General features: G+C 48.4%; 8 protein-coding genes across 8 annotated transcripts; 7 read left to right on the forward strand and 1 right to left on the reverse strand.

Annotated features, from left to right (window-relative positions):
* Positions 1–286: 286 nt before the first annotated feature.
* Positions 287–1,482, reverse strand: ONS95_003570 (uncharacterized protein; the record flags this gene model as incomplete). The annotated part of the gene is made up of 2 exons (XM_058496885.1): positions 287–1,275; positions 1,323–1,482. 2 exons carry the CDS (start codon positions 1,480–1,482, stop codon positions 287–289), a joined length of 1,149 nt encoding a protein of 382 aa, XP_058352827.1.
* Positions 1,483–2,169: 687 nt separating this feature from the next.
* On the forward strand, positions 2,170–7,181 carry ONS95_003571 (uncharacterized protein; the record flags this gene model as incomplete). Its single annotated transcript, XM_058496886.1, has 10 exons — positions 2,170–2,913; positions 2,961–3,125; positions 3,178–3,286; positions 3,343–3,432; positions 3,484–3,826; positions 3,873–5,204; positions 5,258–5,684; positions 5,735–5,962; positions 6,011–6,287; positions 6,340–7,181. The coding sequence occupies 10 exons, from the start codon at positions 2,170–2,172 to the stop codon at positions 7,179–7,181; spliced, it is 4,557 nt and encodes a 1,518-aa protein (XP_058352828.1).
* Positions 7,182–7,623: 442 nt separating this feature from the next.
* On the forward strand, positions 7,624–9,422 carry ONS95_003572 (uncharacterized protein). The gene has a single exon (XM_058496887.1). It carries the CDS (start codon positions 8,375–8,377, stop codon positions 9,365–9,367), a length of 993 nt encoding a protein of 330 aa, XP_058352829.1. The 5' UTR covers positions 7,624–8,374; the 3' UTR covers positions 9,368–9,422.
* Positions 9,423–9,989: 567 nt separating this feature from the next.
* On the forward strand, positions 9,990–10,745 carry ONS95_003573 (uncharacterized protein; the record flags this gene model as incomplete). The annotated part of the gene is made up of 1 exon (XM_058496888.1): positions 9,990–10,745. One exon carries the CDS (start codon positions 9,990–9,992, stop codon positions 10,743–10,745), a length of 756 nt encoding a protein of 251 aa, XP_058352830.1.
* Positions 10,746–11,634: 889 nt separating this feature from the next.
* On the forward strand, positions 11,635–13,167 carry ONS95_003574 (uncharacterized protein; the record flags this gene model as incomplete). The annotated part of the gene is made up of 5 exons (XM_058496889.1): positions 11,635–11,847; positions 11,901–12,167; positions 12,217–12,718; positions 12,767–12,897; positions 12,955–13,167. 5 exons carry the CDS (start codon positions 11,635–11,637, stop codon positions 13,165–13,167), a joined length of 1,326 nt encoding a protein of 441 aa, XP_058352831.1.
* Positions 13,168–13,799: 632 nt separating this feature from the next.
* On the forward strand, positions 13,800–15,663 carry ONS95_003575 (uncharacterized protein; the record flags this gene model as incomplete). Its single annotated transcript, XM_058496890.1, has 1 exon — positions 13,800–15,663. One exon carries the CDS (start codon positions 13,800–13,802, stop codon positions 15,066–15,068), a length of 1,269 nt encoding a protein of 422 aa, XP_058352832.1. The 3' UTR covers positions 15,069–15,663.
* Positions 15,664–15,901: 238 nt separating this feature from the next.
* On the forward strand, positions 15,902–17,695 carry ONS95_003576 (uncharacterized protein). Its single transcript, XM_058496891.1, has one exon. It carries the CDS (start codon positions 16,049–16,051, stop codon positions 17,066–17,068), a length of 1,020 nt encoding a protein of 339 aa, XP_058352833.1. The 5' UTR covers positions 15,902–16,048; the 3' UTR covers positions 17,069–17,695.
* Positions 17,696–18,382: 687 nt separating this feature from the next.
* On the forward strand, positions 18,383–20,097 carry ONS95_003577 (uncharacterized protein; the record flags this gene model as incomplete). The annotated part of the gene is made up of 4 exons (XM_058496892.1): positions 18,383–18,769; positions 18,820–19,426; positions 19,476–19,913; positions 19,964–20,097. The coding sequence occupies 4 exons, from the start codon at positions 18,383–18,385 to the stop codon at positions 20,095–20,097; spliced, it is 1,566 nt and encodes a 521-aa protein (XP_058352834.1).
* Between the last annotated feature and the right edge of the window lie 194 nt (positions 20,098–20,291).

Here is a 20,291-nt window from a genome sequence, read left to right on the forward strand (position 1 = left end):
TCTAGACAAAATAGTCCCAGGAAGCGGCAAACTTGTTAACCTGTCTCCCACTTGACTGTTACTATCTTTATCAGTCCTATCTTCTCTGTTCCTCCATGAAAATGAGACTCGCAGGGGACTAATGTGAGGATTATCGCCTCCCGTCCGTGGCAGTTGGTCATCTTTCAGCACTCCTGCTCGATGAAGTTCATACACGCTTGGATGTATTTCGGCTCCATGTGGTATGTCGCGGGGAGCTCCTAGATTGGGAGGCCAATGGCGTGGTACCCATCTCCCTCCTTCCAATTCAAGTCTGTTGAAGATGGGGAGCAGTTCTGTCACTGAGACTCAGCTTATCCAGGATGGAATGGACCCACTCACCCAAGATCCACCAGAACAGAACCCCAAGCCATGATATGCCTTTGCCAAATGTAAGCATATCATGTGGCTCCAAGACACGGATGCCATTTCTAGAGTCGAATCTACCCGATGAAGACTTTCTGGGTTCAGAATTGGCAGTACTATGTGTATTTGAGATTGACGTGTACCGAAATGACAGCGTGTGGTTGGTGCGAGGAAGTTTGTGCAGCTCTTCTAGCATCCATAGTAGGGGAGTATCCGACAGTAGTACCCTCTGACCACCTTGAAGATCCCATCCGCCTCCAACATCTCCATGGTTTCCAGCAAACCACATCTCCACAGTGTCGTTGGACAAGTCTTTGTTATCCATTCTGAATAATGCTGGCTTGAATTTCAGCCTCCTCTCATGTATCGAGACAGCGTGCCGTACATGAGTCGCGGATGACCTAGGGATATATGTGAATGACTTTTGGGCCAATGGCACTTCGAATTGACCAACGCTATTGACGCAGTCAAAAAGACCCAGAAAGTGGATCTTGACGTTCTGACGACAAAACGTTTGTTTGAATTTGACCATGAAATGTTCATGCTCCTGAGTTTCTTCAGACTTTCTCTCATCCCCACGACACTTTTGAAACTCCGAAAAAGTTTCCCATGCGAAGTGTATCATTTCTTCGTTGCCCTGGGATAAAAGTCCTATGGTATGGACCATTTCAGCTAGGAAGCGAGCAGTGTATGCGCCTCTCGAGAAGCCAAATATATAGATAGCATCGTTGACCTGATAGTAGCGCATGAGGAAGCGATATCCTGCCACTACATGGTCCACAAATGAAGTTCCAACCCCTTGGTCTATTGCTGCAGATATTTTTGCTGCGAGCCTGGCGATATAAGTCTGGGGCTTGGAGTGGCCCCCTTCTGAGTATGTCCCAATACCAGCTTTTGATATCAGCAGTACCCATTCTAGTGTTACTAGTGTCACTTACGTTGGTAGTAATGAAACTGATTAGGATCACGACGGTCAAGCATTTGAAAGAGCTTCACGATGTTTGTATCAGATGGAGCCCCTTGAAATTTGTTTCCTGTTCCATCGAAACATAAAACGAGTCTCCTCTGATTTGATAGTGAATGATCGGAGTTCGGCATCTTGAACACTTGATATTGGACGCATTCAAAAGCCTAGTTATTTTCTTAAGATGGTACAGACAATGGACGCTGCAGGCAATGTCATGAGTACTCCTCCATCATTCTCAGCCTGACCCTCCACTCAGACTTGTCGGTATCGTGCCCGCTTGCTTCCGAAATCATGGTGCGGATATATCAATTGAGGATACATTCACCATTAGGCTGATTAACAACAAAGGGAAGTTGATTAACACGCCAAGGTCTTTCGCAAGGAACTACCGGAAGCGGATCATTCAGCTCATGCCTGATTGACAGAACTGTCAAATCATAGAGCAGAGAGACGTTTTCCTGTGATACAGGTTGGTATTCAGCCCTGCAACGTGATACCCCGTGCAGACAGACCAACTTTTTCAATTTGAACATCGACCTCGTAGACCCCAACACGTTGTGGAGAGGTGGTTCGGATAGGGCGGCGACGAGCTGGACTGAGACATGCAGGTGCTTTCCACCCAATTAGATCAGCTCGGCAGAGTTCCCTTGGTTTCCAAGCAGAGGATATACGAAACCGCGGAATGGAGAATGCCGCCTGTGTTTGAGTTCATTTGATTGGCTGTGATCCGAGAGGAGTGAGCTCCGGACTTCCCATTCTTCCAAAGCAGGTGATGGACTACGAGAGTTCGAAATGTTTATTGTGAGAAATTGAGCTCCATGTATCTCAACTTTGACCATACACCAAGTCACAACAGCTTACCAGTGATTAGAACTTTTGACGAAGGCAAGAAATTCGAAATCATGGCAAGCTTTTGGGGGTTGTTGAGCAATATCGCTTTACTCGCTTGCTTAGTTCCAATCATTTTGTATCTTGAGCATGGCCACATTGCTTTCCCGGACTTCAACAACACCCTCCATTTTCTCTTCCACAAAGTTCCGCTTAGAATCTACCGGGCATCGAGGTGGATTGTTTTCGATATGCTGCAAAGAACATGGTATGTGCCTTGGTCGCTATCCAAACTTGCGATGAGCTGTAGGCTTGGCATTTGTGGCTGGCGATTGTACCTGAGATACCTTTTCTACGAACTTCGCTTCTTGATTCACACCTATGTACACCTTGTTTCCACTTTAATTCCCTTAATTATCATTGCTGGAGCAGGGATTGCGGTGTGGTCATGGTGGATCAAAGATGCTGCCTTTTACGACATGAGTTCTGTAGCTAGCTCGCTGAGCACGAAAGTGGTTCGATTCGTTCCTGAGCGACTGGGTATTATTAACCGGAAAGATGATCTTGAAGAAAAGTATGATGTCAATGATTCTTATGGCGATCCGAAGGCACTCACCACTGGGATACTACAAGATCTCAGGCATGTCGGCATCAAAGGCGGGCGAAAAAGCGTCTTCACTTTATTGAAGCTGGCAACTCAGAAAGGGAACCCAGTAGACGACAAACTCATGACTGTACGTAAAAGTGCAGACTACTCGACGGTCATCTAATTACCAAACAGATGGAAAAATTGATTGCCCTTACAGCCTCTCTGTCACCAAGTTCAAAGTCCAGGAAGCGATTGACCCACACGATTGTTCGGACTCTTTGGGACAGCCTCGAACACCCACCACGAAGCTATCTCGGTGAGAAGTTCCAATACAGGATGCCAGATGGAAGTTACAACGTAAGAAATATTTTATCTTGAATTTTGGCACTGTTCTGACGTTCAATCTCAGAACATTCTTGTTCCTCATCTTGGACAAGCTGGAACACCTTATGCAAGGACTTCGAGGGCAACCAAGAGACTTCACGGAGTCCGACCAGATCCTGGGCTTTTATTTGACTGTAAGAATGTCCTTTTCGAACTCACAGTTGCGACGATGGCTTATCAAGTAGTACAGTGCTCATGAGCCGAGACGATAAAACGTTCAAGGAAAATCCTGCTGGTATCTCCTCGGTTCTATTTTACCATGCTACAATCATTGTCCATGGTGAGTTTGCACTCATGAGCCTACCGCTATATCCTTGCTGAGTATTTCCAGATATCTTCCGGACCAATAGAAGAGATACCAATATCTCAGACACTTCATCTTATCTTGATTTGGCTCCCCTTTATGGCTCTTCGTTAGAAGACCAGTTGAAAGTCAGGACAATGTCATGTGGTCTCCTGAAGCCAGACACCTTTCATGAGAAGCGTCTCCTGGCACAACCTCCCGGTATCAACGTGATGCTAATCATGTACAATCGCTTTCACAACTACGTGGCTGAGATTCTGCTGAAAATTAACGAGAATGGTCGCTTCAGCCTACCGCATACCAGAGCCGAGGAAGAGAAGAAGAAAGCTCTCGCGAAACAGGACAATGACATATTTCAAACCGCACGACTGTAAGCACGAAATCTACTTTGAACAAAATGTTCGCTAATAATCCAGAATTGTTGGAGGACTCTATATAAACATTTGTCTCCACGATTATCTTCGTGGTCTGACCAATACGCATCACTCCAGCAGCTCTTGGACCCTGGACCCTCGGGTCGAGATCACCAAACAATATGACGGAGAAGATCTTGAGCGGGGCTGTGGCAACCAAGTGTCCGCAGAATTCAACCTCCTTTATCGATTCCACTCTATAATCTCGAGGCGTGACGAGAAGTGGCTCGAATCGTTCCTAGGCTCAATTCTGCCTGACAAAACGAAACACATCTCCGAGCTGTCTCCGTCAGAATTCTTTCAAGCCTTTTTGAAGTACGAAGCGAGCATTGACCCAGACCCTAGCAAGCGAGAATTCGACGGACTCAAACGAGGTTCGGACGGCAAGTTCAGGGACGAGGACCTCGTGAATATCATGACAAGTGCCATGGAAGATCCAGCAGGCTTATTCGGGTCTAGAATGGTACCAAAAGCACTCCGAGTTGTTGAGATCTTAGGCATTTTGCAAGCACGGAAATGGGGTCTCGCTTCCCTCAATGAATTTCGCCACTTCTTCGGATTGAAGAAGCATGCAACAATGGAAGATATCAATCCCGACCCAGAGATATCTGCACTTCTGAGGAATTTGTATGATCATCCTGATATGGTGGAGCTGTACCCAGGACTCTTCGTGGAAGATGCAAAACCCAGAATGGATCCTGGATGCGGTGGATGTCCTCCATATACAGTCGGTCGTGCTGTTTTCTCGGACGCTGTTGTCTTAGTTCGTTCCGACAGATTCTACACCATTGATTACACGGCTGCCAATCTCACAAACTGGGGCATGCAGGAAGTTCAACAGAATTACAAAGTCCTAGGTGGCTCCATGTTCTACCGACTTTTGCAGCGAGCCTTTCCGGGATGGTATCCCTACAACAGTTTGCACATCATGCAGCCAATGTTCACTTGGAAAATGAACAGACAAATCGCAGAAGAGATAGGTACCATCAAACAGTACTCTTTGACAGGGCCAAAAAAGCCTGCTGCCCCTATCGTTCTCACCAAACACTCCGCTATTACCCAGGTCCTGAAAGATCAGACTTCGTTCAGGGTACCGTGGCTTCCTGCATTGAATGACCTCTTTCCTGGGAAGACGGATTATTCATCTTTCATGCTCAGTGGCGATGGACCAGAAAACTTGACACAGCGAGCTTTGTTGCAGTCGATTATGTATGGACCTGATGAGTTTACAAAGCTGGTCATGGAGTTCGTGACGGCCACCGCAAAAAGAAGCTTGGAGCTGGAGGGATTCAAGATGAATGCAGATAATCTATGTCAAATTGACATTATCAGAGAGTAAGTCATCAGCTTCGCTGTAATTCGTCAATTCAGCTTCCTGACTTTCGAAGTATCGCAATCCCAGCTTGCTCTCGTCTCATCGGCGATCTTTTCTACCTTGATCTTCAGGGTCCACAAAATCCCCACGGCGCTCTTTCGGCTAAGGAATTGTACAAACATCTCTTAAACGTTCGCGTCTGGGGTTTCAACAACAATGATTCTGGTCTTGCCTTCATAAGACGGATCTTAGCTCAAGAAGGGGCGACTATCCTGACGAAGACTACCAAAGCGAGTGTTAAGAGAGCAGTCACTGGCGGGTTGTGCAAAACACTAACGACAGTGCTCAAAGGAGATCGGAAGCACATCAAGCTGGGCTCGCTTCGCTGGTATGGTCAGCATATCGTCCGTCAGCTATCTGCTAACGGGCTCTCATGTGATGAGGTTGCTGAGATCATGTGGTTAACCGGAGTGGCAGGAGTTGGGGTTCCAGTCAGCTTAGTAGGTTCCCCGTTTTTGGTTCCGACGCTACTCAACTGACAGGGACACAGTTTGCGGAAGTCCTACAATTCTATCTACAACCAGCGAATGCAGAGCTCTGGGATAAAATCCAAGACTTGGTAGCTTCGAATGGTCCAACAACGGATTCAGTACTGAAGCAATACGTACTCGAGGCTCAAAGACTGGTCAGTACACAGCGGAACCTGAGAATTTGTGCAGCAGATACGACCGTAGAGGGACGAAAATTCTCCAAGGGTGATACCGTCATCTGTCTTTTGGTAGGCGTCGAACAACTTCTTATTTCGGACTTCCGCTGATAGCTAAAGGGTCCCGCGTGCAAAGATGCCGATGCTGTTACTGATCCCAAGACGTTCAAGCTTGGACGTCCTGCAACTGCTTACATTCATTTTGGTCATGGAGTCCATGAGTGTTTGGGTCGAGAAATAGCCTTGACCTATTGCGTTGCTCTACTCAAGGTCGTTGCCTCACTCAAGAACCTGCGTCCAGCACCTGGAGAAATGGGGATCCTCAAGATCGTTACCATTGGCACAGAGCGATGCTATCTGGATGATACCTGGACAAATTTGACATTTGATCCAACGAGTATGTTTCCTCCGCCATGACACTTATGATAATGTGCTGACTTGCCTTCAAGCATGGAAGCTGCACTACGAAGGGTTCGGAAAAGGGACATGGAGGCCAAAGCCTGGAGTTCAGAGCCAAACGGAGGAACCAAAGAAAGTCGAAGCTCCGAAATCTAAGCCGCCCAACCCAATCCCTGTTGACCCCGACGCTGATGGGCAATGGCACTGGATTCCTTCATCAAAAAGTGGATCAGACAGCGGATCTCCTCGAGCCAACCCACCACCTCCGCCAACAACAGTTATCCAACCGCAACCTGTACAACCACCTCCTACGAGTCCGCAATTTGATCAGGTAAATGGCACATATCAACTCGTCTATCCCCAAGCATCAACAGCTACACCATCAGCTTCTACGACAATTACTGCTCATCCACCCCCAAAAGACATGAGCGGCATTGATGACATCTACTCTTGTGAAGTTGACTGGTTCTACGTCTCAGCCTCGTATCGGGACCCAACTGCTTCCATGCCAGAACACATCAGACCACCTCCAATGCCGACATCATCGAGCCAGACATCACTCAGCCAATCATGGCAGACGATCCAAATTTCCGTGCCAGGTGATCTCGCACACATTGATGATGTGTTTCAAGTCGACTGCACTTGGTACTGGGGTCCAGAGTCAAGCCGCGAAGCTGATATTAAAATGCCCGATGAGTACAAACCACCGTCGCTGCCTGTACCAGTACAGGGATCTGGAACGACAACTGGTGGAGTTTCAAGTGAAACATCTGTTCCTTGGGACACTTCAATGTCGTTGAGAGAAAGAAGACAATCAAATAGGAGTGGGAGCTCGAGTGAAGCGTGGCAGGACACCCCGGTAATCGGGTTGAAGAGAAAGGATATGAAGTGACAATTAAGGATTGCGGACGCGTTTGTGTTGATGGCGAGTACGGTTTCCGTTCTCTTCAAGATCGTGGTTTGCGTAGTGCTCCTATATTTCTCCGGGGTTTCGCACAGTTGAAAATGAAAGCAAGGAAATCTACGGTGAGAATTGTCATCAGTTGAAATAATGAATAAATTGTCGTGTAGTCATTGTGTTTTTCATAGCGTACCCGATTACAGAAAAAACGTTTAAATCTATGCAATTTCCACATCTTTAGGAATCATACCTACCTAGCAGCCTGAGTACCTACACCACCAATGTCATTAGATTCACGTGTATCATTTCTTGGCACGAGAAATGCAACACAGATGTGAGCCGACGATTTCATACCCGAGTGCCGAAGTTGGCTCGGTCGACTTAGTAGATCGTCAGATCTGACGTCTTTGCGCCTTGTCTAATGTCCATACAACGGATAGTCCCCTCTACTAAATTCGCATTGGATTCGCACATGTGAGCTGAGTAATCATGAACGCCATCATGGGGTTGCCGCAGCCTCGGTCCACCCCGCATTCTCTAAAGCCGGGGCAATTCGAACGCCGTGGCTGTTCACATAAACCTCCCTTAGTGTCCAGACTTGTACAATACTCTATATCGACCTCTTATTCCTATGTATATATACACGTAACGATCTTTGTACATTCACGAGTCATCATTGTCGACTGATTTTAATTCCATCACCGCAATCTCTCATTGTTCCAGCGTTCCCAATACACTCTTCAAGATGGTTATCAAGCGCAACGAACCATGCTATGTCCTCGGTGTGGGCATGACCAAGTTCATCAAGCCTCGAGGAAAGGTCGATTACACAGAACTCGGCTTCGAAGCTGGCATCAAGGCCCTGCTGGACGCCCAGATCACTTATGACGACGTCGACCAAGGAGTCGCATGCTACTGCTACGGGGATTCCACTTGCGGCCAACGAGTCTTCTACCAATTCGGCATGACCCAGATCCCAATTTATAATGTTAATAACAACTGCTCGACTGGATCGACAGGCCTGCACCTTGCCCGCAATGTCATCAGCCACGGAGGCGCGGACTGCATCATGGTTGTCGGCTTCGAGAAGATGAACCCAGGAAGTCTGCAGAGCTACTTCAACGACCGCGCAAACCCAACAGGCACAAGCTCCGAGATGATGAAGGCAACTCGAGGGATCACCAATGCTCCAGGTGCCGCTCAGATGTTCGGCAATGCTGGTCGGGAATACATGGAGAAGTACATCTACCCCACACTCTTTTGGACAGAATATATACTTACCATTGCTATTTAGGTACGGAGCCAAAAACGAAGACTTCGCCGAGATCGCACGCGTCAACCACGAGCACTCTCAACGAAACCCATACTCCCAATTCCAAGACGTCTACACCCTCGAACAAGTCATGAAAGCGCCCATGATCCACGAACCCCTCACAAAGCTTCAATGCTGCCCCACATCCGACGGTGGAGCTGCCGCGATTCTGGTCTCGCAAGATTTCTTGGACCAGCGCCCACATTTGAAGGAACAAGCTGTTTTGATCGCAGGTCAATGTCTTGCGACTGATTCGCCGAGTCTGTTCAGCAGATCGGCGATTGATCTTATGGGCTTTGATATGACGAAGTATGCGGTCAAGGTCGCTATGGAGCAAGCGAATGTCACACCTGATGATGTGAAGGTCTGCGAACTTCATGATTGTTTCTCGGCGAATGAGATGATTGTTATTGATGCACTTGGTCTCTCGGAACCAGGCAAGGCTCACGAGCTTGTCCGCAGTGGCGGTATCACGTATGGTGGAAAGGTTATTATCAACCCATCCGGAGGATTGATTTCCAAGGGTCATCCTCTTGGTGCTTCTGGTATTGCTCAATGTGCTGAATTGGTCTGGCACTTGAGAGGATGGGCAAACAACAGACTGGTTGACGATACAAAAGTTTGTCTACAACATAACCTTGGTCTGGGAGGCGCTGTTGTGGTCACGGTCTACAAGCGTGCTGATGGGAAGTCGAACACTAAAGTTGATTCGACTGAAGTTGGTAAGAGAAATAAATTGGGATATAATCCTGCGGTTGAGGCGAAGGGATTTACTGAGGCACAGGCAACGAGTGTGAGGAGTAAGACGAAGAGTAGTGCTTGGGCTTTACAAGATGTGGAGAAGAAGGTTGAGGCTAGATTTTGAGTGGCTAGTCGACTCATTGTATATAAATGAAATGTTTCAGAATCATCAAACCCTATGGATTCTTGTTATTTTCACCTCAGCTCAACCCTGATCAGCGCAGGTAGCAATGCTTTTATCTCTTCGTTGTCGACGGCGGTTCCAGTAAGCCTCAACTGAAGCCTATGGACCACAACTTTCCAGACATACGCTGTTGATGGAAACCTGTCAACGGACTTCTCATGCTTGATCTTGGTATTCTCCTTCTGAACTGGCTAATTGAGCTTGTAGAAGGTTACATCACGTGATCGAGTACGTATCTCACCGGCTTTCGTTGCTTTGCCTAAGTTATGGTACGAGATTTGCACAAGAAGTTAAAGTTAAACAGTGAATATATCAGGTGCTACCCCTATATCAGCTCTTCAACCAAGATAAATGTCACATGCGGAAGGCAAACGCGAGGTGGGTAGGTAGCTTCGCTTAAACTATCATCTCATATTTAACCTTGACCTCGTCCCTTACCAAGCATCCTCAAAGCCACTTTTTAGACCAAATCGAGCATTCTAAGTCCCACCTGTATGTAGAATTGCTTTCGGAATATTCCACATAGGATCTCAATTGACAATCTCGGCAATCGAATCGCAATATGAATTCCTCCCACCACGCCAACCGCTCTGGCAGGGGGCAAACATCAAGTCCCGGACGAGGACGTGCTCGCGGCGGCCGCTCAAGAGGTGGGTTTAACGAACGACCTACCTTCTCTTCAGGGCCTTCATCCGTCCCAACCATCCAGCAAGTCATCCCCGGTTCAGCGGTCTCCATCGTGCTCAAAGTCGACCAGCCAACAGGCCGCCAGGTCCAAGGCACCGTGGCTGAACTGCTCACGCGAGGAAACCACCCGAGGGGTATCAAAGTGCGACTTCAAGATGGGAGAGTCGGACGTGTGCAGAGGATGGCTAGTGAGGAAGAGGCGAGGGTGGGTGCAGAGGGATTGAGTGGACTGGGGAGGAATGGAGAGGGACGCAGTGGTGCCAATGGTCATGGTGGAGGGGTGGGAATGGAAACCGGGATGAGAAGTGAGATGCAAATGATGGGGGAGCAGGTTGGTGGGTTTACGGGGAGGAAATATGGGGATTACAGGCTTGACGCGCCGGATGAGCCTCCTGCGAGTGAGTTGAGTCTGGAAGATTATATTGTCACGAAAGGCAACAAGAAGAATCGTCGAGGGAAGAACATTTCGAAAACGGACCCGAATCTGGAGACGGCCGTCGGGAGTGGCCAAGCGGAGGTCGTTGGGGATGGATCTGCTGCTCCGTCAGCGACAACTGTGTGTCCAGTTTGTGGGGAATTTGAAGGCGATGAGGTTGCTGTTGCCCACCACGTCAATGGCCACTTCGATTGAGATTTCTGTAGAAATCTAACTCAACAGTCAACGAAACGGCGTAGATGAATATTGTATCGCACCCATACCATTGTCCCCTCTGGCAGTGCTTTCAACGGCCGATTTGTTCGACACGTCCCAGCACCTACGCCATGTACCAGATATCTGGACCCACGATATCGACTCCGGGATTGATGAGAGGGGCTTTGATGCTATCCAGAAATGCTCCACGTACCAGAACTTGCGAAGAAATCATCTGGCGCGAGCACACAAAGAAACGCCGCTTGTGGATGAGAGACACTAGCATTGGAATATCTAGGTAAAAACAGTACCAGTAATCAAGAGGCGATCAATCGATCACTATGTGCACGCTCGACATAAAGAAGGATTCGTCCCAATTCATATGCCCTGCTCTTGGCATCATACATGGGTCACACCAGATGGGTAACTTGCCAGAACAGGACCAGAGCAATAGTTCAAGGCACACTGCCACCAGGCTATGTCCGGCATTTGAAGCTCAAACAAGAACGTCTATCTGACATCTCCTCCACGGAGATTTTCTACCATTGGAACTCCCAAGACCAGTCATTCCTCCGCTGTCCCGACCACGTGATCTTCACACCAGCGTGGGGCGGGAAGGAGCTGATCGGCAGGGCTTCAGCTCAGGCAACGACATTTGGGACCTGCACTGCCCCTGCAACACTTTGCATAAGGAAGAGCTGAATATTTCCTGCGGCTATCAGACTGTTAGGAGAACTGTTGTGAATAGAAACTCGTTATCGAAGCTTGCGTAGTGCAAAGCGTTTATGCCCAACGACTTGCCTCTAGATCTGGTGCCGATCAGAACCACACCTCCCATTACAACATCACTGTACCGAACCAGGAATCACTGTGTCTCAAAGTTGCAGATATGGATACATTCCTGAGAACCCCATCGGATGATTCTCCCGGAACTCTTCGATCACCTAGCCATTTCGGCATCACTCCCCAAAGTCAAATATCAAGTACTTCATCTGACGTCGAGGTACCCAGGAGCGACGATGGTAGTGTGAGGAAACGAGGCCGAAAAGGCCACACCAAATCGAGAACGGGATGTTTCAATTGCAAGCGAGCCCGGATAAAGGTATGCACCCTTGAGAGTATCCATGGTGAGCAGATGAGACTGATTAAATACAGTGCAAAGAGAATCGACCATCGTGTGACTACTGCGCTCACCGAGACTTGAAATGCGAATGGCCCGAGATCCAGATTAACCAAGCTGGGACAATGATACGAAAAGCGAGCACGTCCAGCTCTATTTCCACCAACCCTTCGACTCAATTACCCGTGTTCACCATTCAAGATTTCCGTTTGTTCAACCACTTCATACAATCAGCGTACCCATCACACCCTATTGGAAATGACTCTGTCTGGAGACAAGAGGTGCCGAGTATATCGCCTGATGTAATGTTTTCTACTCATCATGACTCTCAGGTCATTGCTAATTTGTCAGTACGATTTCCTTCTACATTCCATGCTTGCGCTGGCAGCCGCAGACATTGCTGCCAAACAGGATGAACCCGAAATGAAAGTTATCGGGATGACACATCGAGTACAAGCCATCGAATCGCTCAACAAAGCCATAGATAGTGGAATCAAATCATTCATACAGGGCAATGCAATGCTAGCGGCATGTTTCGCACTGCTCTTCCATTCGGTGTTCATCAGCGACGGTCTCGGCGAATACATGAGTTTCATTAGGGGCACCGTCGCTGTTGGGATGAAGATGGGACAAAGCCGGATGAAGTTCTTGTTCGAGAAGGCTTTTGGAGATGAGCAGATGGAACTCATTGGGCCTGCGCTCAAGCTGGCGCCTCTTGTTCATACGGATGTGTCGCGAGCTGCTTGTAGATCGCTGGAGAAATTTGGGTTTCTTTGTGAAAGGGGTTACGAACTCATGCTTTATGGAACACTTCTGAGTATGGCGCGGAACTTGGTGACTTCGTCACAAGATGGTACGTTCGCATTTGATACTTCGCGATATCTGCTGATCGCAAGCGTAGCATACATGGAGTTACGAAAGTATTACGGCTTGTTCATGATGCTGCCACAACAAGACTTCGTCCACTTCATCGATCCCAAAAATATTGTCGGCAAGTTGATACAAGCGCATTTCGTATCTATGCAACTTATTGTCAGTCTACCTTGTAACTCCAGCATTCGAAAAAAAAGGATACTAACTTCTCAACAGATGACTCCAATAACGAATAGCGAACGAGCGCCTCGTCAACTGGTCAATCCAGACCAAGAATACAACGATCCAACCAGATCAAATCCAACTGTTGGATGGTTATCAAGTTTGCATTCCGATATCCCGGATCATATGATGGAGTATTTCCAGTGGACTTTATGGGTTGAGCAGGAAGTTCATAAGGGGAAGCTTTATACTGGGGTTTATGATTGATATCCTGACAAACCCACGCGGAGTCTGGCAACATTTCGCATCGCCGCATTTCAATCACTAGGGCAAAAAGATCCCGATATCTCAATTGAACCTACTCGTGCAATATTTCGTCAGATCAACACCATACTGTACAGCCATCCCAAACATCATTTGATTCACCAAACCTTCTTCAACCAACCATCTTTAACCACAATCCGAAGATCCCTGCGCGTCCCAGAAAACCCAATGGGGAAGATCGGATCGACAAATAAGCAACGGGAGACAGATGCCCCGCTTGACGTTTCCAAGATCTGTTAAGGTTGACCATGGATGTTGATTGGATCGCTTATTCCCATGTCTTTTCGCGTTCCGTATCTCGACCCTTTTGCGTCATAGGCGAGTGAGGCTAAGCCTTGCCCCAAACATTGGTGCCTGTGACAGGGCTGACAGCAAGGCGCAGGGGGACAAATAAGGTTGTGATGAGCTGCCATGTGGTGGGGTGGATTGAGATATATATTGATGGAATCTCTAGGTGAGAATGGAGGTCTTTTGAACTGAATATCACAAAGACAAGAGCATACGAGACAGTTCTCATCGATACCACGAATTTCAAAAACTTCACAGATCAACAACACAGTCAACAGACTTCCAAAATGTCCAAATCCGCAACAGCAACAACGACAGCTTCCGAGCCACCCACCACTTCCTCCATCCCCCTCCACAACCTGTACTCCTCCGAGAACCGTCACACACCCTCCCTCTTCTCGACAACATCCAACACGACCCTCCCACCTTCATACTCCTCCACCTACGCACCATCCATCGCCTCCACCACACGAGATCTCCTCCCCTCCAACCAGCCCTTCAAGCCAACCACAATCCTCCAAATCCAATCTGTCGGCAAAGACCTAGTCTCCTGGCCTACTTCGACCAAAGAACTCTGCATCCCGATCTTCGCATGCGATGCCGAGGGAAAAACAGAGCGCCCCAAATGGCTGTCAATCAGGCCAAACAGGGGGAGCGGAAGTTGTTTTCTGGCTGATGCAGAGGATGCAGAGAGAAAGCCTATCGCAAGGACCAAGTACCGTTTCGGTCCTGGAAGGCCGCCTGTTGTGAGGATTGGTGGAGATGAGGACGGAGATGTCGGTGAATTCAAGGAGGAAGACGAGGACACTACAATTGACTGCGGACGTGATGACCGCAAACGGGCATCATATTCGTCGCACGTCGATGATCACGGCAAGAAGAGCGACGAGGAAGTTACAACGAACATTACACCCATCGGCACCGCCTCCGGCTCTACGACCCCCAGTTCCCGCCTCTCCATCTCCTCTTCATCGCCCGTAACTCCACTTCCCAACATTGCTCCTACCACCACAGGCGCAATCTCCTTCCCGCTAAACAGTCGTCGCCTCCTCGGCCGAACCATTGCATTCTCGTCTCCGCGCCACGGAGACTTCGAATGGCGATACTGCAGCCGGAAAGAGAAGTCCACTTTCCTCTCTGTACCCAACACTACCTCCTCTAGCTCCTCTCACCACACCACTGCCACATCTAAACCCGATAACCTCCTCGTTCTCGAGAAGATCTTCAAAGGTGTTGATGCAAAGGGTAAAGAGAGGGAGATTGAGAGGGTGAGAGTAGCGCAGTTGATTAGAAGTGAGGAGACGAGGACGCCGGGGAGTAGAGGGTCGAGTGCGGGGAATGGAGGGAGGTTGGAGTGTTGTTTAGAGAGGGTTATGGGCGAGGGTGTTGGGGTGGGAGATGTAAAGGGGACAGGGGTAGGGGAAGAGGAAAGGGAGGTACTTGTGGATGAGGTTACGGTTGTGGTTACGTGTATGGTGATGTTGAAGAAGGAGATTGATCGGTTGAGGGGGGCGCAGATTGCCGTTATGAGTGCGGGGGCTAGTGGTGGGCCATGAGTGATGATGAGTTAACGGCCTGGAGGTTTGTTTGCTGAGGGTATTTTGGGTGTTTCGTATCTTGTGTTTGGAATGGGTCTAGGTTGGGGCTTGGTTTGGGTGTACTTGCGGGCGTTTCTCGCTTTTCTGTTGAAATTTTCCAATAGATTTTGATTAGCCATGTCTCGGCACCTCACCTTCATCACCGTGACTGCCGACGCATTGTCAGTAGCCGTGCTTATTATTTCCATGTCTCAAACATTCTCGAAATCGGTAAGGAAACTGGATGGTTTTTATGACGGCAATCAGCAGTGTCCTGTCCTGGGATATGTTTCTGTTTCGCCACTTAGTATTTTCTGTTTCACTTCGTGACGATAATTATTTTTCGAGCTCGGCCTTGTTTACTGATCTCGCTTAGGACTCAGGCGAGGAACGAGACGGCGAAGATGACTGTGTCGGGGACTTGGTCGACAGATCATACATCCATGGTAAGATCAGCGATACCTTTGCAAATGATCTCTGTGTTCTTTGTGACTTTGTTGGGCGCGTCATTCGGAGACAATGTTGGGGAATGGGACTCCACAAGTTTGAGGACGATGAAGCGTGCCGGTATTGGGGCAGACGGTCAATTTCTGGTGTTGAGGACCATGAAATCAAAGAAATCTTTCATCATATAGATAGAATCATGGGCAATATTTCCCTTAATTCGAGGGACAACTCCAGGCAATGGCTACGGTAAAGAGATGATGAGAGCAGGCAATCACGTGTCATCTACGCAGCCAAGAATGGGGAACTAAATACGGCCTTATCTGAAGTACCCGGGCTTATCTCACCTCATCCAGTACAATACCATCTTGAACAGTAGTTCCCATAGCTCTGGAATGCCGTGTTCACAACAGATCTCTAAGGTGAAATTTGATTGAAAACCTAATTCAAATCAACATCAACAACAACAACTCCAGAAATCCGACTTTTCCAAAGGTCCCAAATACCGACCAGCCATGGGTAGCATCTCAGAGCCTCCAAAAACATATGGTACCTTCCGCTACATAACGAAAGGCATCAAACCAATACCAAGCACCCATTTCTACCACCTCCCCAGCCTTTCAGAATTTAACGATATCCGCTCCCTCCCACTAATCGACATCCGTCCCTCCCTCTCCCTCGGCCCCAAAACACCTTACAAACTCTCCACCCACGGCTTCACTGCTGTGTATTCCCCCAGCATCTTATCGTCTCCACCATGTTCTCACCAAGACTGGAGCAATGAGGAGCTGCTGAAATCCACTTACATTCCCGAGACTGAAGCGCTTTTACAACGCGTTACTGGGGCCAAGGCCGTACTGACAGATTCGCTGGTTATGAGGAGGACTCTACATAGTGAAGTTGATGGCCTTGCGAGAGAGGAGTCCGAAAAGGAGATGATGATGTTTCTCAAAATGGTGGGCACAAAAGCTGGGAGTGAGGGCAGTCCAGCGCCGAAAGTGCATTTGGATTACTCACCAAGCGGTGCGAGAACGCATTTGAGAAAGTACCACCCTAAGACGAAGGAGTTTGCTAAGGAGATTTTGGAGGCTGAAGACCGCTTGCTGGCGGAGGGGATAAAGCCTGAGGAGATAAAAGACAGGTATCAGGGCTCGAGGTGGGCGATGTTTAGTGTTTGGAGGCCGTTGAAGAGGGTGTTGAGGGATCCATTGGCGTTGTCGGATGGTAAGACGTTTCCGAGGGAGGATTATGTGGAGTTTGAGGTGCGGGTTCCGAGCGGTGTGAGAGGGGAGGAGGAGGAGAAGGGACATCCTGAGAATGTGTACTTGGCATATGGGAGTGATAGTCATGAGTGGTTCTGGATTGAGAAGCAAGAGCCGGATGAGGTGCTTGTGATACAGCTGTTTGATAGTGATGCGGAGAAGGAGGGAAGGGGTGGTGCTGGTGGGGTGATGCATTCTAGTGTCAGTATTGAGGGGACGGAGAATGAGGAAGCGAGGGAGAGCGTTGAGGTTAGGTGTATTGCTATATGGTAACTATACTGGACAGTGTTTGGAAGGAACCAGATGCTGACCTATTTCGGACACATACTCTTCGTCCTCACATCTGCGTCAAGACGCGCATACGCAACGATTTTGCTAGATAGAAAAAGTTTTCCCGTATTGAGCTCTACCAAACAAGTCTCCTCCATGAAGCCATTGTGAAGCGAGAACTGAGATGTATTGGCATGTCTTGAATTCAAGGGTACAGCGGGTCGATACCATTTCACACAGAACGACTGTCCTTGTGATTGAAAGGGAAGTGACAATCGAATACGACCATGACACTGAGACATGCAACTCAGAAGTTTAAGTCACGTTTCATGTCCAGAACTTCAAGTGAGTGCAACTATTGGTGAGGCCAGCTCTTCCAGCAATGAAAGAGAGAAGGGGGTGAGGAACGTGACAGCAGTTCCACGTGATCATACTTTGACCAGCTTTTCCCCAAATATCTCCATCAGCGCTTCTCTTTGAACGATATCCAACTCAAATGAAGAAAGAAAGAGAGATGAAGCAATTGAGTAACAATGGACTGGATCTGAACCTGAAATCCCCACGTCGGGAAGCCATGGAGACTTGGAGACTTGGAGACTTGGAGACTTGGAGACTTGGAGACTTGGAGGCTTGGAGGCTTGGCAATCGTCCAAGACAGACAAGCCTTCTTGGTCGCCTTGAATGAACTTGACGACATGAGAAAACTGGCTATAGTGTTAACACTCTCGCGATACCTCTCTGAGCATCACAAGAACTGTAAAACCGCAGGATGTGAAACCATATACTCTTCCTGTTCTCCATGGTCAGGCACTATTCAACCAACCCCCACTTTCCCCAAAACCGAACATTCCCTCCTCTCCTCCACAGCACGGCCGACTTCCGGACAAATCTTAAAGATAAGGTCTTTGTAACCAAGGTATCAGAAATGCCTAGTGGATAGATTCAGATCTATCAGTGAATCTGGGGATGTTTGCTTGTCGAGAAGATCCGAGGTTACAGGCCAAATCGCGATAGCAACGTTCCACCGGCGAAAGTGGGGATGTTCGGAGAAAGATCGCCCCAGTTCACCGTGCACTCCATCCTCGAATCATCCATTCACGATCTCTTATGTTAACAATCATCCTGACCTCTTATCGTCCGTCGCCTAAGGGGTACTGATAGGGTTCCCCGGGTCTTACCGTATTGAGGAATCAGTCCGACGACATATGAAGTATAATTATGGCCATGTCTGCTCGTTCGTGATCGTTTCATTTTGGCCCCTAACCCTTCCCCCGCACTTTCATCGCCAGAGAAAGAAGGAAGGAAAATACCGCTACAATGGGCGCCCCAAGTGATGTCGATGTCGAGAACACAGTACGGGATGTCGCTGTCGGCGACAGCAAAGTACTCAACTCATCTGAAGCTCGCCATGCTACGGAGGTTGAACATCAGATGACCTTCTTCGAGGCAGTGAAGTTGTATCCCGGTGCTGTCGGATGGTCCATCTTCTTCTCGCTCGGTATAATCATGACAGCTTTCGATCCGCAGCTGCTCGGCAATTTGTACGCCACTCCTTCTTTCCAGCGGGATTTTGGATATCTTTTCAAGGGCGATTATATCATCAGTGCAGCGTGGCAAACTGGTCTCGGAATGGGGAATCCGATCGGTCAGTGCGTAGGTGCTTTGGGAGCGGCGTATCCTATGGAGTGGTGGGGTCGGAAGAAGGTAAACATACCTTTTCAGTTGCCGAGAATTCCATGCTAACAAAGCAGTAGACCTTTGCTGGTTGTGTCATTCTGACTGCAGGATGCATCTTCATCCAGTTCTTCGCGCGGTCATTGAAGGTTTTGCTTGCAGGGGAACTCCTTGGAGGTCTTATCCTCGGAACGTACGCGACCATTGCTCCCGCCTACGCCTCAGAAGTCTGTCCTATCGCCCTGCGTGGTGTCCTCACTGCGTTCATAAACCTCTGCTTCGTGATGGGCCAACTTCTCGCGAACGGTGTTATTGCCGGAACTTCTAAGCTCGACACTCACTGGGCTTACTCCGCACCTTTTGCAACTCAATGGGTCTGGCCATTGATCATTCTAATTGGAATGCCTTTCGCACCAGAGTCACCTTGGTGGTTGGTTCGAAAGGGTAGATTCGAAGACGCGGAGAAGTCACTGCAGAAACTATCTTCCAAAGGAATGGATGTGAAGCCAACTCTCGCTATGATCATCGAGACTGACCGATTGGAAGTTGAGATGGAAACCGGGACTACCTACATTGATTGCTTCAGGAAAATCAACTGGAGACGGACAGAGATCTCAATCGGTGTCTACACCATTCAAGTCTTCAGCGGAATTTACTTGGTCGGATATGCCACTTACTTCTTCCAACGTAGGTGCTCAGGTTTTCCGTGTACAATGATTCAAGCTGACACTTACAGTGGCGGGTCTACCAGGTAGCAAAGCATTTGACATGGGTGTCGGATACCTAGCTGTTGGTTTCTGTGGTACCGTCGCCTCCTGGTTCCTCATCAACAAAGTCGGGCGTCGCCGTATCTACTGCTGTGGTCTTGCCACTCTCGCAGTCATGATGTTTCTCATTGCCATATTGGACTGCGCACCCAATTATGAGAACCGTCCAGGTGTAATCTGGGCTCAGTCAACAATTATGGTTATCTGGAACGGCATTTACGACTTGACGATCGGACCAGTGTGCTTTGTTCTCATCTGCGAAGTCTCGGCTACGAAGGTTCGAGCAAGGACGATTACTGTCGCCACAGCTGTGCAAGCTGTATGTGGTATCGCTATGACAGTTGCTATCCCGTATATGATTAATCCTGACGAGGCAAATATGCGCGGAAAGCTTGGCTTCTTCTTCGGTAAGTTCTCCCTTCTCGGCGAAAGGACTCTGGCTAATGGACTCGACTAGGTGGTCTGTCAACGATTTCATTCGTTTGGGCTTGGTTCCGTATCCCTGAGACTATGGGTCGTACGTACGAAGAGCTGGATGTTATGTTTGAGAAGAAGCTTAAGACTAGGGAGTTCAAGAAGTACCAGTTGTAGATAGCTCTTGCAGGTTTCGTAATTGTGCGATATACTCATACCAAGATCTTCTTTTCATCTTCAACAATCTGACATTAATCAATGATAATGTGTTCATTCCATCAATTTCGTTTTGGGGACGTGCAACAAATAAATCAAGTACTCGTCAGTCACGTGTTCTTTACATGCATCCAATTTGGTGCGCTTCCTTTGCT

The sequence above is a fragment of the Cadophora gregata genome (genome assembly GCF_030347475.1).
Source record: "Cadophora gregata isolate MNR1 chromosome Unknown scaffold_13, whole genome shotgun sequence".
In the NCBI taxonomy this organism is placed as follows: domain Eukaryota; kingdom Fungi; phylum Ascomycota; class Leotiomycetes; order Helotiales; family Ploettnerulaceae; genus Cadophora; species Cadophora gregata.